Source organism: Benincasa hispida, chromosome 11 (genome assembly GCF_027475165.1).
Source record: "Benincasa hispida cultivar pf3 chromosome 11, pf3_genome.v1.1, whole genome shotgun sequence".
In the NCBI taxonomy this organism is placed as follows: domain Eukaryota; kingdom Viridiplantae; phylum Streptophyta; class Magnoliopsida; order Cucurbitales; family Cucurbitaceae; genus Benincasa; species Benincasa hispida.
Genome location: NC_143488.1, coordinates 24,346,777 through 24,363,524, shown reverse-complemented (window position 1 = coordinate 24,363,524; position 16,748 = coordinate 24,346,777). Strand labels below are relative to the sequence as shown.

Here is a 16,748-nt window from a genome sequence, read left to right as displayed (position 1 = left end):
ACAACATAGTCCAACTATGTGTGAATACCTCTCGGGCCAAGAGAAGGTGTGTGGCGCCACATTGTTCAAGTCCCAGAATCAACTCTTAAGGGAGCCATCTATCTACTTACCCCTACCTTGGGGAAGGAGTGAATTCCATCTTGTCTAGTTGAGTTCCCAGCTCCCAAATCAGACGAATCCCCAAAAGGGTAGGTTTGAATCGACGACTACAAATCAAAGGACCACCCTCAATGGCAAGAGTTCCCAACTCACTCAGGATTGAGGTCATGTTACCTATGGTCATCCTAGTGAAGTGAAGTCTCTGTCATGAACGGTGTTATATAGCAAGACATTAACACTTCGTGGTCAGGTCTTATACAAACTTTTTGTATAGGACGCCCCCGCTCACATGTCCCCAACACGAATAATCAGGATCAGATCATCTGTGGCAAATCACAACACTTGTGACCATTCCACAAAGCGGGCCGCATCCGTAGCATTACCAGGATAAGGTTTCCCTCCTATATCCATATACTACAGATCATTTTGGTTATCACTCAAGACATGATCCACTTGTATGTCACCACATACATGCTTAAGTCACATACAGGTAACCAGGGATTTTATGTTTATTAGTTTGTGGTAAAGCAAATAAAACAAGTAAATGAGCAGAACAACAATAGGTGAAGTAAATATCATATATTAACAATCACAGCTATTCATATATGCTGTTTACAAACTACAGGACACGAGACTTTAGGGCATCAACCCCAACATGTTTTACCCCCTAATGAACAATTGATTTGTGATCCAATCAACAAATCAAATCCCTCTCAGGTCAATGAAAGGGTGAGGCCTCTTGTTTAAGACCCAGAATCAGCACTTAAATGAACGGGTAGGAGTGAATTCTCTCTTGCACCCTATGTTCCTAACTATTCATCCGGTCTTATCCTCAAAATGGTAAGCTTATTGAGCAGAGGCAATTGGTCTACTCTCACTGTTTACAGATCAAAGGATAATCTCGAACAAACAGGAGTTCATAGTTAGCTCAAGATTAAAGTTAACTTACCTAGGTCATCGCTTTGAAATAGTTCTTCTTAAATAGTAAACAGCGTTATAAAGTAAGAGTGACAAGTTTCGTTGTCCGACCTTGCACAAAACTCATTTGCATAGGACACCCCCACTCTTCATGTCTCAACATGTACGAATTATGATCACTTTGTATGTAGCACTTTACAACTCTTTGTAACAACTACAAAGTAGGCCGCATCCAATAGTGTTACCAGAATAAGATACCCAACCTTATTCATATACTATAGATCATTTTGAATATTTACTCGAACCTGATCCACTCGTATGTCTCCACATAAAGTTCAAGTGCACATATAATAGTCAAGGGACTTAGGTTTATTGGATTTTTTTAAAAAAAATATATTCAACAACTTTATTGAATTCTCAGAATAAGTTCGAATGTTTACAAACCATGAGTTTTAAGATATAAAACCCAACACGTATTTCATAACATAGAAGCCCCACAACATCTATTGTAGTTTGGTCAATTCAATCTGATATTTACCAAAAACTATGTAAGTATACATTGAGAAGTAAATAACTAGAAAGAACCAAACATGATTTATTGGTCCTTCTACTCCATCTACATTTAGATATCCAAATTTAATATTTCACCTACATTAGAATGTCCAAATTTAATATCTCCATGCTTAATAGACCTTTATAGAATAGATATAGAATATGTAAAAGTTTTGTGACTCTCTCTCTCTCCCCGCTCTACCTCAAGTTTGTTTTTCCTCTTCACATCTCAGTTTCTTTTCATGTTACCATGTTAAAAATTTATTAGTCAGCTAACTATAGTTAACAATTTGTTATTCTATTGGTGAAAGGATTTACTAATTTTTCCTTGGAAGGAATAAAAGGGGTTGAGTGTTATTATTATTATTATTATTATTATTTTTTGTTAAAAAGGGGGAAAGGTAGAAAGGTTAATGACTTATTCTTTGTAATCCAGATTTGAAGCTTGCTCTCTGTAACTTGTTCTCTCTTCTAAGTATTTGAATAATGAAGTTGTTTCTCTTCGATTCAAGTGGATGTAGACTAATATAGTCGAACCACTATAATTCCCTATCTTCATCACCTTCTTCTTCTCACTTTCGGTTTTAACTTGACTAGAGTTCTTGTTTCTGTTTTGTTGTATACTTCATAGGCTAATTATTTTTGAACAAGTATCAGAGCTATTGTAGAAGAATTCTTGTTTGATTAAAGCCCTCTCTCACGTTTCTGATTTTTTTTTTGTTTTACTGTTGTGTTCCCTGTTCCATTAAACACCTGAGGTGTGATTGAGCTCACAAGCGAATCTCAGAGTTCTTCTTTCGACTGCATCTTCTTTTATGAGGATCAGAGCTATTCAGGATGGCGACGAAATTTGAGATAGATCGATTTGATAGAAAAGGTGACTTCAATTTGTGGAAAAGAAAGATGAAAGCTCTTCTCGTTCAGCAAAAGGTTACGAAAGCACTCCTAGATCCAAGTAAGTTACCTACTACTAGGACTGAAGATCAAAAGGCTGAGATGTATGAAATGACATATAGCACTGTTATATTGTATCTCTCTGATAGTGTTTTGAGGAGAGTTAGTGATATTGATAATGTCTCTGATCTGTGGAAGAAATTAGATGAAATGTATATGTCTAAATCGATAACTAACAAGATCTACTTGAAAGAAAAACTGGTTGGATATAAAATGGATCCAACCAAAGGACTTAAAGAAAATATTGATGAATTTAATGAGATATGCTTGGCAGTAGCGAATACAGGGGAAAAAATATCATGTGAGAATCATGCAGTAATTCTTCTTAACTCGGTACCTGAGAAGTATAAGGAAATTAAGGCATCCATTAAGTACGGAAGAGAAACCTTGACCTTGGATATTGTTTTAGATTCTCTCTGTTCGAAAGAGCTTGAGCTAAAGTTTGAAAAAAGGAGCCTGAAGCACTGTTTTCTAAAGGAAAACAATCAAAGAGGCAACATCAGAAATCGAATAAACAACAATAAAAAAAACGTCAAACAAGTCTGTAAACAAGGAGAAGAAGAAAATTACTTGCAACTATTGCAAGAGGAAGGTCATACAAAATTTGAATGCCCTATCTTCAGGCACAAAGGTAAACTTCCTGTTAGAGGTGAGAATAAGGTATCAACCAATGCTGAAGGCTTTGAAATAGCTGAAGTCCTGATGGTATCTCAGTCTGAAATAGATGCTGAATGGATTTTGGACTCCGACTGTACTTTTCATGCGACTTCTTATAGAAGTTTATTCTCGGAACAGAAAGAATTTGATTCTGACGAAGTAATGGTTGGTGGCAATCACTTGTGTAAAATTAAAGGGATAGGATCTGTTACTTTAAAACTAAGTGATGGATCCCTTAAAATCCTCAACTCTGTGAGATTTGTGCCAAGCCTTAAAATAAACCTAATCTCCCTTGGTACGTTTGATAAAGATGGCTACATTTGGAGGGCTCAACAGGGGGTGATGACTGTGTATAAGTCGTTTATTCTGAAAATGACAAGTTACCTGAAGAGAGGCCTGTATGTTTTGTCAGGAAGTACCTATACTGCAGAGTCAAATTTGGCTTCTCATAAGCTTGAAAATAAGGCTCAACTCTGGCATGGAAGGCTGTCACATATCAATCCAACAGGTATAAATCACCTTTGTAAGAAAGGCCTCTTGGATAAAGGACGGGAACTAGACCTTGGTTTCTATGACCACTGTGTATTAAGAAAGACAAAGCTTCACACAATCCAAGAAAAAGACTACCGACAGACTTGACAATATACACTCTGATTTATGGGAACCAGCTAGAGTATCCACTCATGGAGGAGCTAGATATTTTCTAACTCTAATTGATGATTTCTCCAAGAAAGTCTGGGTCTACTTGCTTAAGACTAAAGACCAAGTATTTGATAAGTTTGTTGGATGGAAAACGTATATTGAAAATCAGTGTGGGAAGAAAATTAAAAAACTCAGAATAGACAATGGGCTTGAATACCTAAACAGTCAGTTCATAGACTTATGTAAGACATCTGAAATTGGTAGGCATTTCACTGTTCTAGGCACTCCACAATAGAATGGTCTAACTGAGAGGTACAATAGAACAATCCTTGAAAAGGTAAGATGTATGCTCTCAAGTGCATCTCTTCCCAAGGTTTTCTGGGGGGAGGCTGCAACACAACAATCTATTTGGTTAAAAGACTCCCTTCATTTGCACTTGGCTTTAAAACACCTCAAGAGTTATGGATAGGTAGTCCCCCTAGCCTAAATCACTTGAGGACCTTTGGGTGTGCAACTTTTGCACATACCAAACAAGGAAAGCTAGAACCAAGAGCCAAGAGATGTATTTTTCTTGGCTATCCTCACGGAATTAAGGGGTATAAACTTTAGTCTCTTGAACCTGGAGATAAAAAATGCATCATAAGTAGGGATGTTACATTCAATGAAGCTGTGATGCCTTGGAAGGATCAAAAAACTGTAGGAGAAGATGCTTAAAAGGAAACTTTTGAAGTTGAGATTGTTCCAGATAGTTCACACTTTGATGGTAATATAGATTCTGCCCCACATGTTGATGAGTCTCAATCTCAGATTAAGGGAGAAAAGGGTTCTTCCATTTTGTCTTCTTTTTCCATTCCTCCTCAAAGCTCAACTCATCATCTTGATGATTATCAACTAGCTAGAGATAGAGAAAGAAGGTCAATCAGATCACCATCACGGTTTGAATTCTTAAATCTATCTGGTTTTACTTCGACTTGTGTAGAATTTGGGAATATTACAAAACCAAATAGTTATAAGGAAGTACTATGAATGCAGAAAATAGCGTGAAGCTATGCAATTGGAAATAGACTCATTGCATAAAAATAATACTTGGGTGCTTGTGGATAAACCCCTAAATCAGAAAGTTGTTGATTGCAAGTGGATCTTCAAATTGAAGCCAGGAATAGGAAAGAATGATCAACTTAGATATAAATCTAGGTTGGTTGCTAAGGGGTACACGTAAGAAGAGGGTGTTGACTACAACGGAATCTTCTCACCCGTGGAAAGGCACACTTCTATCAGAGTTCTTTTGTCTATAGTTACTCATTATCAGCTTGAGCTTGAACAAATGTATGTCACCACTGCATTCTTGTTTGGTACTCTTGATAAGAAGATATACATGAATCAACTACCAGGTTTTGAAGAAGCAGGGAAAGAAGATCAAGTTTATCATCTAACAAGATCCATCTACGGGCTAAAACAATCCCCAAGACAATGGAACAAATGCTTTGATACCTTCATTACCTCTAATGGCTTCATTAGAAGTAAATTTGATAGTTGTGTTTATAGAAAATCAATTTGTGAAAGGACATTTGTTCTTCTACTTTTGTACGTTGGTGATATTTTGATTGCTTCTCAAAGTTTACAGGAAATTCGAAAGCTTAAAGATCTTCCAGAAAATGAATTTGAAATGAAGGATCTTGGAAATGCAAAGAGGATTCTTAGTATGGAGCTATCAAGAGATAGACAAAGAAATAGTTTGATCATCTCACAACTAGAATACTTCAATAAAATTCTATCCAAGTTTCATATGGACTCCTCCAAACCAGTAAAGACCCCTCTCACATAGCATTTCAAATTGTCTTCATCACAGTGCCCTGAAACACCTGAAGACATTAAAGCTATAAGGTCAGCTCCCTATGCAAATCTTGTTGGGAGTCTAATGTATGGTATGATTTGTTGTAGGCCTGACTTAGCATATAGTATGAGTGGTATAAGCCGTTTTATAAGTAATCTTGGCAAAGCTCATTGGGAAGCCTCAAAGTGGGTTCTTGGATACTTGAAAGGCATTGTTGATTTAGGTTTGATTTACAATTCTGCTAATGAAACTCCAATCTCCTTGGTTGGTTTTGTAGACTCTGATTATACTGCTGATCCAGATAGAAGAAGATCTTTAAACGGGTATGTCTTTACTTTTTTTGGGAATGTTATTAGCTGGAAATCGGTTTTGTAATCTGTAGTAGCCTTATCCTCTACAGAAGCAGAATACATTGCTCTATCAGACTCTGTCAAAGAAAGCTTGTGGCTCAAGGGCCTTATATCTGAAATGTTTAACTCCACATGTGATGTTACCATAAATTATGATAGTTATAGTGCTATCTCATTATCAAAGAATCCTACCTTCCATGATAGAACCAAACATATAGATGTGAGGTTTCACTTTGTGAGAGAGGCCATCAATTAAGGTAAGATTACAGTTGATAAAATTCATACTTTAAGCAATCCAGCAGACATGCTGACTAAAGTCCTCAGTGGAGACAAGTTCACTTGCTTATGTGACCTGTTGAAACTTGGTGTTGGCTAACCGTGAAAGCTACTTTGAATGTTTCAGAGTTTGAGTAGTCTTCTCTTCAGAAGTTTGTTTGTTAGAGATTGTCAAGAGAGTGAATTTGTAAAAGTTTTGTGACTCTCTCTCTCTTTCTCTCTCCCAGCTCTACCTCAAGTTTGTTTTTCCTCTTCACAGCTCAGTTTCTTTCCATGTTACCATGGTTAAAAATTTGTTAGTCAGCTAACTATAGTTAACAATTTGTTATGCTATTGGTGAAAGGTTTTATTAATTTGTCCTTGGAAGGAATAAAGGGGTCGAGTGTTGTTTTTTGTTAGAAAGGGGGAAAGGTAGTGAGGTTGATGACTTCTTTGTAGTCTAGATTTGAAGCTTGCTCTCTGTAACTTGTTATCTCTTTTGAATATTTGAATAATGAAGCTGCTGCTCTCTGATTCAAGTGGATGTAGACTGATATAGTCGAACCACTATATTTCCCTGTCTTCATCACCTTCTTCTTCTCACTTTCGTTTTTAAGCTTGACTGGAATTCTTGTTTCTGCTTTGTTTTGCTTGTATGCTTCATAGGTCAATTATTTTTCAATAGAATATTTATGGAATGGAGACTATATAGAATCTTTATGGAATGGAGACTCTAAAGTTTCATGACTACAATAATATCTTAAATTGAACGAATTGAACATTATTTCACAAGAAATTACCATCAAACAAAATTTCAAATTCCATGACTACAATAGTATTCTAATTTGAACGAATTGATCATTATTTCACAAGAAATTAATATTAAACGAACATTAAAGTTCCGTGGCTATAATAATATTTTTTTCCTGAAAAAAATCTAGAGAATATATTGATGGATTAATCAAAATATGAAAAAGCAAAAACACAATAAAGTAAATAATAGAACCTTTGTTCTTCCGTCTCTCGAGTCTTATAACAATTTGTTCGGGCAAATATTAGGCTTTAGCTACTCAAGTATCTGATCCTTTCGCTGTGAAAATAGTTTTATTAGTACACGCATCCCAATAAACCCAAAAAAAAAAAACCTACCCTATTTTCCTAGATTGTTTTATATGTACCTTTCTACTATTTTCAGATGTCTGAAATTAACATTATTTCATAATAAATTAAATTGAACAAAATTTAAAGCTTTATGACTACTAACTTTTTGCCCATTTATTATACTTTTGAATGATTGTTGGTAGAACTTTTCTCTTAATAATATCATTGTAAACAAAATAATAATAATAATAATAGAAAAATCAACACAAAATCATATTATATTTAAATTTTCAATAAATAACAAAAATATATTAACTTACCAAAAAAAAAATATTGCACTGAAATTATTTAAAAACTGATTAAGATAAATGAAACAGAGGTGTAATACGAAGAAGATGAGAGAGAGAGTTTGAAATAATGAAATGGTAAGAAATAGAGGTAATATGAAAAAGATGAGGGAATGGTAAAAATTGATATTGTTGTCGGATTTGGGGGAGAAATATGAAGAAGATGGTAAAAAAGATGGTTGTCAAATTTGGTGGGAGAAAATATGAAGGAGATGGTAAAATGATGGCAGCCAAATTTGGGGAGAAAATATGAAGAAGATGAAGGAAATGGTAAAAATGATTGAATTTTTAAGGGGGTATGTAGGTGAAAAAGGACAATTGGTGGAATAAAGTGACAAGGTCAACGAGATCAACTGGCGCTGTAGACCTCAAAATTTTGCATTCTGCATGTCTCTTCAACATATGCATTCAATCAATCATTTTTTCTTTTTGTTTTTAAATTGAATGCATCTCTTCAGAAAACACATATATTTAGTTTTGACCGGGCAATATATATATATTTTTTTTAAATGTAGATTGCTTCTCCTAATAAGGACAAAAAAGTAACCCTTTTTCTTGAATATTTTGAAATCAACCCATTTTTTTTTCCTAATTTATTTTCAAAACCACCATATTTCTCCAATTAACCCAATTATAAGTAGTTCTTGATTTTTTTTTTTCACAACAATACCTATTTTGAAACATATGTTGCATAATATTTTTTAAAAAATAAAACTATGACCAAGTTTGCAATTTTTTTTTTTGGAAACAAACCATACAAACCAATCCCAAACCAATCACACCCCTTCAAGGATAAAGGATGAACAGATGCTAGAAAAGTGTCTTTCCATACAAAAGAGGAGGCAAAGAAGCAAGATTGTGGGCAACTTTATTCTCCTCTCTAGGAACCTTGCAAAAATTACAGATATTAATAGACTTTACAAGGCTAAGGGCCTCTTTGACAGAAATATCAACTTCCAAAAAATCAGAGTCTAGATAGTTCAATAATTTAATTACCTCAAGAGAATTTGTTTAGACCACCACCAGAGGATTTTGACCCTTCCAAAGCCTGTAGACCTCAATCAAGTCTTCCACCACTACTTTTGCCTCAAACACCTTGATCCCCCAATTATGATTGATATGCTTGAACCCACCCAAAATAAGAGTTCCAAGGTAATCACGCACAATCCAGCCTAAACCACCACAATGCAAAGAGTCCGACCACACCACATCAACATTCAACTTTCAACAACCCTCCTTAGGGGCTTTCCAACCGTCATTCCCTTGATCGGGATCAGAGTGGGAAGAGAAACAGGGAGACAGTGGGAGACCTACCCGAGTAAGCTTCAAAAGACGCTTCGATAGCCGAGATAATGTCTTTATCTTCAGACGATACGTGGTTGAAGCAAATAACATTCCTTTGGTTCTAGATGCACCATAAAAACGTGAGGATTTTTCCCATCCGCTCTTTAGGATTAATCTCCTTTATGCATTCCCAGTAATCACAAACATTCCAGATGTCCTGCCCATAAAAAACAGACGAACATTAGAGGGAACTAAAACATTCCAAATCTTCTTAGAAACCTTACATTCCCAAAATAGGTGGCAAGATGTTTCCTTGTAAGCCCTGCAAACCGAACAATAAATGTTAGGGACAACTCCTTTTCTAGAAAGATTACAAGCCATAAGAATGATATCATTAATAATTTTCCATCTGGTGATCTTGATCTTTGGCAAAGCATCAAAATCTCATACCATCTTCTAGAAATTTGCGAACTTATCTTTGGATGATTAGGAGGCCGACATAGACTCAGATAATTAAATTTCTAAATGATATGCACTTTTGAAGGTGAACTTAGGAGTGATATATTGATTGATTATGAGAAAGAAAACAATCCATCTAAACTTGAAGATATGTGTTATAACTCTACTTAAACTCTTAATCATTCAATCTTGTTATGTGCTAACATAGTATAACTCTATTTAAAGCTCCTAATTGTTCGTTTTTAGATTGAGTAGTTTAGTTCGGTTTGACTTTTGGATATATACAAACCAAACAGAACCATTTATTTTTATCAAATTGAACCGAATATTCGTAGTTCGATTTAATTTTCGGTTTTATATATAACATATAACAATAGATCTTTTCTAAAAATAAAAAAATATAAAAAACGATTTTGTTTGGTTTTAACTCAACATAAACAGTTCGGTTTTATAAATATACGTAATGTGTATATATTAAAAAACATAGAATATATATATATATATATAATTTGGTTTGGTTCGATTTTATAATATATATAATTATGAACGGTTCAAATTTGATTTTGCCTCTGATTTTGGATTTGAAACTGGATGAGAAGTTCGATTTCTTATAATTTTAAACCAAACTGAACCAAAACTTTAGAAAAAACCAATTTTTCGGTCCTTTACCATTCGATTCGGTTTCCTTAGGTTTGATGAACACCACTAGTTTGAATAGATATAAATGGAAAAAAAAAATCTATTTTGACCTCTAAAATTGTCTAAGTTGTATTAATTATAACTATAAGCTTTGAATATTACCAAATTGCACCTCAACGTTGCAATCTTAACCTTAAAACATTAAACAATATAACAATTTCAACATCTAATAAGTTTGCTCCAAATATCAAATTAAGAAATAAAACATACGCAAGACAATAAAACTGGGGAGAATTTAACCTATGTTTTCACTAACTACATTTGGTAATTGGTAAATATGATCAACTTTTTCTATTTGTTAAGAGGGACAACAGCAAATTACACTCTAATTCATTAAAATGTAGATCATATTAGTCTCATTCTACACCAATGTGACATAAGTTTACAAACACAAGCACTACGTGTGTTGGGTCAATATACCGATCCTGTCAAAAACAAAATGCCAGTAGCCAAATCACTCTTAGGGAACAAAAGAAGGATTTGTATACAACTTGCTAAGAATTCCATCCATGAAGATATTGAATGCATAGCTTTAGCTTTAGTCATGATGATAAAGTAATGAACTAATATCTACAACTTACATACCTTGTCAAGAAAGGAATCCATTATTCTTGCTATGCTACTACAATAATGAACTCCATTGTCTACAGTCTGGAACGGATGAAGATTCTTTTCTTGTTTTGAATCTCGTTGGCTGATCCTTTGACACCTTCCCCTGGCAACTTCTTTAGTGGTTCAGAGTCATCAACAATCTCTGCAGATGTACAATGGTGTTGCTTCATTTTGTTCTTGTCTGCCTCTGTTTTCTCCATCTCTGCCTGCATCTTATCCAGCACTAGTTTAAGCTCTTCCGGTTTCTTTTCATTTAAAGAGGATGAATGGGGCGTATCCTTTAATCCTCCTCCCCCAACCTTATGTGCTTGATTCTTACCTACATCACGCAAGCACGAGAAGAAACCCAAAATGAGAAAACAAAAAGTTGAATACTAGCAGAAATCAGTTGAGGACTTCTAAAGATCGTCCACAAAAAACCAGGAGATTAATCATTACAGTCAGGAAAGGTATGTAAAGAAAAGTCCTAGAGAAAGATGTAAGCATAACAATGCATTTTCTCCATTTGAATAGAGTAAATTGTTTTCTTAGATCAAACCAACTAAAAGGACAGCAAATTATCCGTAGGGGTGTAACTAGATCAATTCAGGTGAGTCTTTTAACAAAAAGCAATGTCATACCAACGTGTCAGTTTAAACAAAATAAAAAAGACTGATGCCGAAACCAAAATTCGGAACATAATCTAAAACTGGCAGTCAGGCACAATAAGTAGCCAACATAATCTTAAACTTATACAATACAATTTTAATGAATAACCAAAATGAAATGAAGAGATCAAAGAATACAAGGGCAGACAAAAACAAGCTCAAAATAAAGGAGGCAAAATAAAGAAAACCTCCAAACGGGTAAGACAAGACCTCACAGATTATAGAGAAAAAGAACTCAGGAAAAAAGGAGGCAAACTAAATAAAGGCCTCAAGACTTAACAGATTATGAAAAAAATAACTATGAAAAAAACAACTCTACAAAAAAGATTTGACCCTAACAAAGGCTCAACATCACTCAAAAACCTCTCAAACCCTTATAGACCTTGTTATTCCACTCACCAAAGGCACTACAAAACAGCAAAAATTCCAACATGCCACAAAACCTTTTCCTCTCTCAAAAGAGAATGAAGAAGGAACCCCTTGATCTGCAACCCCTATGTCTAGCCGGACTTGAACCAAACTCCTCAAAGAAAAGACTCTAAACAAGACGGGCTAAATCACACTCTAGAAGATATGGTCAAGGTCTCTAGCCGCCCAGTATGCCCACTAAAGAGAATGCAAACACAATGGCCAATCAGGGTCATCTTCCTCAAACTCGATCCAAAGTGGAGAGTTGCCACACAAAAAGCTTAACCTTCTTTGAAATTTTTACCTAGTCACTCGATGGCCGAATTTTGGTACTTGTTTTGGAGCTGCTGGAGAGAAATTGAACACTCAGGCCGAGCAAAATTCAACTACTTGGAACTTCATAAAGAACTATGATACTCATAACATGCCATTCCAATACGCAAACTTCAATTTTCTTCCACGCATATTCCTAATCAAATACAAACGGATTACACTCACAACTATTTCCCATACTTTTGGGAAAGCCGGGTGGGAACAAATCCAATCTTTCAGATTAAAGGCAGATGAGTCGAAAAGAATATGTAGGGGAGCGGTGGAAGAAGATTTATACAAAATATTAGAGCTATGGAACACGATACTGGATCTTAACCTGAACGAATTAGGGTTCGTAGTTTTTTCGATGTAAATGAAAAATTGAAAGTAAAAAAACATCGTAAATACTCCATATGTCTATGAGGAAGAGAGAGGAAAGAAAACCGGAGACGGCCTTGAGAGAGCTGAAGAAGGTAGAGTCCACGGCGAACTTGCCAACGCCGGTGAGAAATTGGATGATCTTCGTCCGCAGGTCACGGTGGTGAAAGCCGTCTTGTAGATTACGAATACGGTTGTTTCCGACGACGTCATCCATCATACCGGCCGGCGGCGAGAAGAATAAACGTGGAAGCAAAAATATCTGGGCTCCGATTATCCCTTCACGGTGGTCCGTCGTAAGATTATGTAGCGGTTCGGCTGAGGTGCAAATGCCCATTAATGATTCAAGTACCTATATTTTGGCCACGTGGCATAATTTCATGTAGTCTTCAGGTTAAATCATAGATATGCCCCTCGAACTTTGACCTATGTTTCAAAGATAGATGATGTAGTGTTTGAGTTTGTGGGTTTAGTTGTTGAGATTGGGGTGGTTTTATTCTTTGCATTTTTTGAACTTATCCATTGGATTGTTTTTTCAAATCGATGTCAATCGAGTCCATCTTCTTCTTCAATCAATTACCTTTGATTCAATCGTTTTTGGTCGGTTGACTCGATTTTTCGATTTACCATACTTACCCTAAATTGAGATAATTGATCAAAATATCCAATCTCAGACTCCAAAATGGTTTTTACCTACCTTTTCAAACTTAAAAATTTTGTACTCTTACTTACATTATCATGAGTCAAAGTTATAAAATTACCCTTAGCTTTTTCTCTCTTCTTCTTTTTCTTCTCAACTTTCCTTCATTTGTGTCGATCATTCTCCATTTTTCTTTTCTCTATTTATTGTCGACCATTAGAATGTTGCCATTGAAATATTATTCAAAATGTCAGATGTAGTGGAGCGAGATAGTGAAGAGTGAAAAGCGAGAGAGCGAGAGGAGACCAAGAGTGAGTGAAAGAGAGGAGAAGAAGAAGGGAGAGTAAGGACAAGACAATGTGAGAGATGACAACAAGATAGTGAGACAATGAGAAAGATGAGAACAAGAGAGGAAATTGAGAGAAAGAGAACAAGAGAGCGAGAACGAGAGAGAGAAAATTGAGAAAAAGAGAACAAGAGAGCAAAAGCGAAAGGCCAATTTGTGTGTGCGAGCTTCCGTTTGGTAAATCACTTGAATATGACATTAGCAAAGGGTAAAAAACATCCTCAATTTCAAAAGGTAGGACAACTTTCATTTTCTCCCCCAATTTTGGATTATCCATCTGCCAAACCCATTGTTGTTCGAGTAGAGATGCCATGGTTGATGGAAATTGGAGGTTTGGAAAAACATGGTGAATATTTGTATGGTTAATTTTTTTCTTTAATGTCCTTTAAAGGTCAAGGGTATTAATAATTTTTTTTGAAGTTTAAAGATATTATTGAAATGAAGTCTAAAGTTCAAAATAGTCTTTACTAGATATGAAAGATATTTAGATAAATAGTTTATGTTGGCTTGAGAAACTCATACATGTACGTCGTCATTGTGGACCTTTGGTGGGATTGTCTACCAACTCGCTTCTCTTAATTTGGTTTCGTTTTTCGAGCTGACCTGTGTGAACTCCTCGCATCTATGTGGTGTTGAGCCTATAAGGTTTAAAATGTCAATATCGGTGGAAATACTTAGGTCTTAATTTTAAAGAAATTTTGATGGAAATATTGATAAAATTTTGATTTCAATGAATGTGCTTGAAAAAGATTATATAAAAAAAAATCAATTTAAATTAATAAATACATATTTTATGATTTTTAAACAATTTAATATGTCCATTATTTACGGTCTTAATATTTTGTTGCTTATTTTTATATTTTGTGAATTTTTTTCTACGATATAATGGAAATATCGATTCACCCCTCATGTTGAGTTGAACTAATGAAAAAGTACAAATATCGATGGAAATTTAATATTACATGCCTACCACACTCTAATGCCTAAGTTAGTACAGAGAATGTATAATTCACTAAGCACATAAAAATAAAATCAAGGCTCTCCTTGGGAGATTACTTACTCTCCCACTTTGGAGGGCGTCAAATGGGGCTATTTAATTAATGCACGTTCGTCTAACACTCGATTGTGTTTATGTATAACTCTGACGATGTCAAGGTACTTAGGGTGCTCGAGGCTATAAAGTGCCAAACAAGGGATTATTTCTCTATTAGTATATATTACCTACTCGCCTAGTCGCCCCGAAACTTGAGGCTCTAACTTTTCTCTTTTGGGATTGCATGTTTCCCCATGCCGCGTCCAGTTGCCCTTGCTCTCAGGTCCACCTGTGGGCTTTAGAGATCTTGCCTGGAGCAACTCTTAACAATCCATTAAAACACATTATTATATTTAAATTATAAGTGCAATAAGTATTTTTCAGTATTAATGTCAACTCAACTATTTTTTTTTTTGTATATATTAAATCCAAAAGCATTACTTTATATTAAACTACTAACGTACAACCTTGTTAAAACATTTAATTCCTAAATAAAGGGATCAAATTATTGGAGTTAATGTCCTCAATCGAGTGTATCTTGTAGTTTGTAAGAACAAATTATATATCTAATAAAATAAGAGGCATTTTATTAATGTTTAGACTGCATTATATCAATCCAATAAACTAAGTTCCCAGATTATTTTATGAAACTTAAACATGTATGTAGAGACATACAGGTGGATCACGTTTAAGTGATAACCTAAATGGTCTGTAGTAGACGGATAAGGCTGGGTACCTTATCTTGGTGACATTTCGAATACGACCTGCTTTGTAGATGTTACAATTGTTGTAAAGTGATACAAATGATATGATCCTGATCTTTCATGTGGAGACATGCGAATGGAGGTATTCTATATAAAGAGTTTATCTAAGATTGGACCGCGAAATGAATAGTCTCTCTATATAACACCATTGCTAGAAGAGACTTACATTTCACTAAGATGATCATAGGTGCTTGATCTTAATCTTGAGTGAGTTGTGAACTCTTATCTATGAAGGAAATCCTTTGATCTGTATGGTTAAGAGTGGTCTTGTTAGCTAACTCAACAAACCTACCATTTTGGGACTAGTCCGAATAGGGAGTTGGGAACGCAACTACAAAAGATGGAATTCATTCCTTTCCTGACCTTAATGAAAGTAGATAAATTGTCCCTTAATAGCTGATTCCGGGTCTTGGACATTGAGGTCTCAACCTCTCACTGGTTTGAAAGGTGTTAACTATAAATTGTTTGTCCATTGGAGGGATCAATGGTATTTAAGAAGTTATATGTAATTACAGAGGTAAAACGGTATTTTGACCCAGCTATAACTATGAGCAATTTTTGAAGGGTTGACTCACTGTTGATTATCCGTAGATACAGAAAAAAATCTACAGCGCGAAGAGTGCAACTATCGATCCTTAGTGAAGTGACCGGTAGTTAATGAAAATTGATTAATTTAATTGAAGAGTTTAATTAATTAATCTTATATCATTGGAGCTTCTAATCTATAGGTTCATAAGGTCCTCTTGTTAGCTTACTAAAATATATATAAGAGAAATGGTTTGAATTGTTCAAATAAATTGCATATTAATGAGATTAATATAATATGGTTAATTATAGATGTGATCTATAATTAAGAGAGAAAAATATTTGAATAAGATTCAAATATTAAAGAGATGTATACATATAAATATGTGATAATTATGTGTTGATTAATTCTATATTAAATACGATTTAATATAGTCGTTTAATTGATTAATTAATGGTTAGTTAATTAATTAATTAATTTTTTAGAAGTAGAGATAAATAAAAATGTGATGTTTATTTGTTAATTATATATATTAAATTGGATTTAATATATATGATTATTTAATTATTGGACTAATTAATTAAATAAAAGTCATTTAGTTAAATTAAAACCATGGTAGGAATAGGAAAGATTGGGAAAAGTGAGTCACCCCTCCTCTCTATACATAGGTTTTCATAGCTCATGTTTGTGACACAGTTGAATTGGGAATTCTGAATCCTAGTCTCCTAGTACTTTTATAAACCCTGAGTTCTATTTTCTCTACTTAAGTATGATTAATTAATGTGTTGAGTAACTTATAATAATACTTCATTGTAGGGGAAGAGGTTTGAGAATGCTAAAGGAAGAAGAAAATAATATAAGTGTTGATACCTAAAGCTCTTAGGGACAAAGTGTGTTTGTGCTTGGTTGAAAGAAGGAAATTTGGCGAAGT

At 34.6% G+C, this 16,748-nt stretch overlaps 1 protein-coding gene and 1 long non-coding RNA gene across 10 annotated transcripts; both read right to left on the bottom strand.

Moving 5' to 3' along the window:
• Window positions 1-2,271: 2,271 nt before the first annotated feature.
• On the bottom strand, window positions 2,272-6,884 carry LOC150032524 (uncharacterized). Its single transcript, XR_016524391.1, has 2 exons — window positions 3,094-6,884; window positions 2,272-2,994 (listed from the first exon to the last, which is right to left on the bottom strand). It is a non-coding gene; the product is annotated as an uncharacterized LOC150032524 (long non-coding RNA).
• A 133-nt stretch (window positions 6,885-7,017) lies between these two features.
• LOC120091185 (uncharacterized) lies at window positions 7,018-12,997 on the bottom strand. 9 transcript variants are annotated; one of them, XR_016524586.1, is made up of 6 exons: window positions 12,575-12,872; window positions 10,737-11,082; window positions 9,278-9,315; window positions 9,024-9,210; window positions 8,706-8,881; window positions 7,018-7,351 (listed from the first exon to the last, which is right to left on the bottom strand). XR_016524586.1 is itself a non-coding variant. In XM_039049085.2 (2 exons), exons 1-2 carry the CDS (start codon window positions 12,843-12,845, stop codon window positions 10,796-10,798), a joined length of 558 nt encoding a protein of 185 aa, XP_038905013.1. In that variant the 5' UTR covers window positions 12,846-12,997; the 3' UTR covers window positions 10,481-10,795. The 9 variants fall into 9 exon arrangements, 1 of the variants encoding a protein (XP_038905013.1); XR_016524585.1 differs by having other exon boundaries at window positions 7,273-7,351; window positions 9,024-9,315; XR_016524584.1 differs by lacking the exon at window positions 9,278-9,315 and having other exon boundaries at window positions 7,273-7,351; window positions 8,706-9,210.
• Between the last annotated feature and the right edge of the window lie 3,751 nt (window positions 12,998-16,748).

Excerpts from the sequence above, each read along its gene's own strand:
- LOC120091185 (XM_039049085.2), bottom strand. The coding sequence starts at position 12,845 with ATGGGCATTTGCACCTCAGCCGAACCGCTACATAATCTTACGACGGAC. Across the intron at positions 11,083-12,574 it reads CTCTCTCAAGGCCGTCTCCG|GTAAGAATCAAGCACATAAG; the intron begins GTTTTCTTTCCT and ends TGCGTGATGTAG.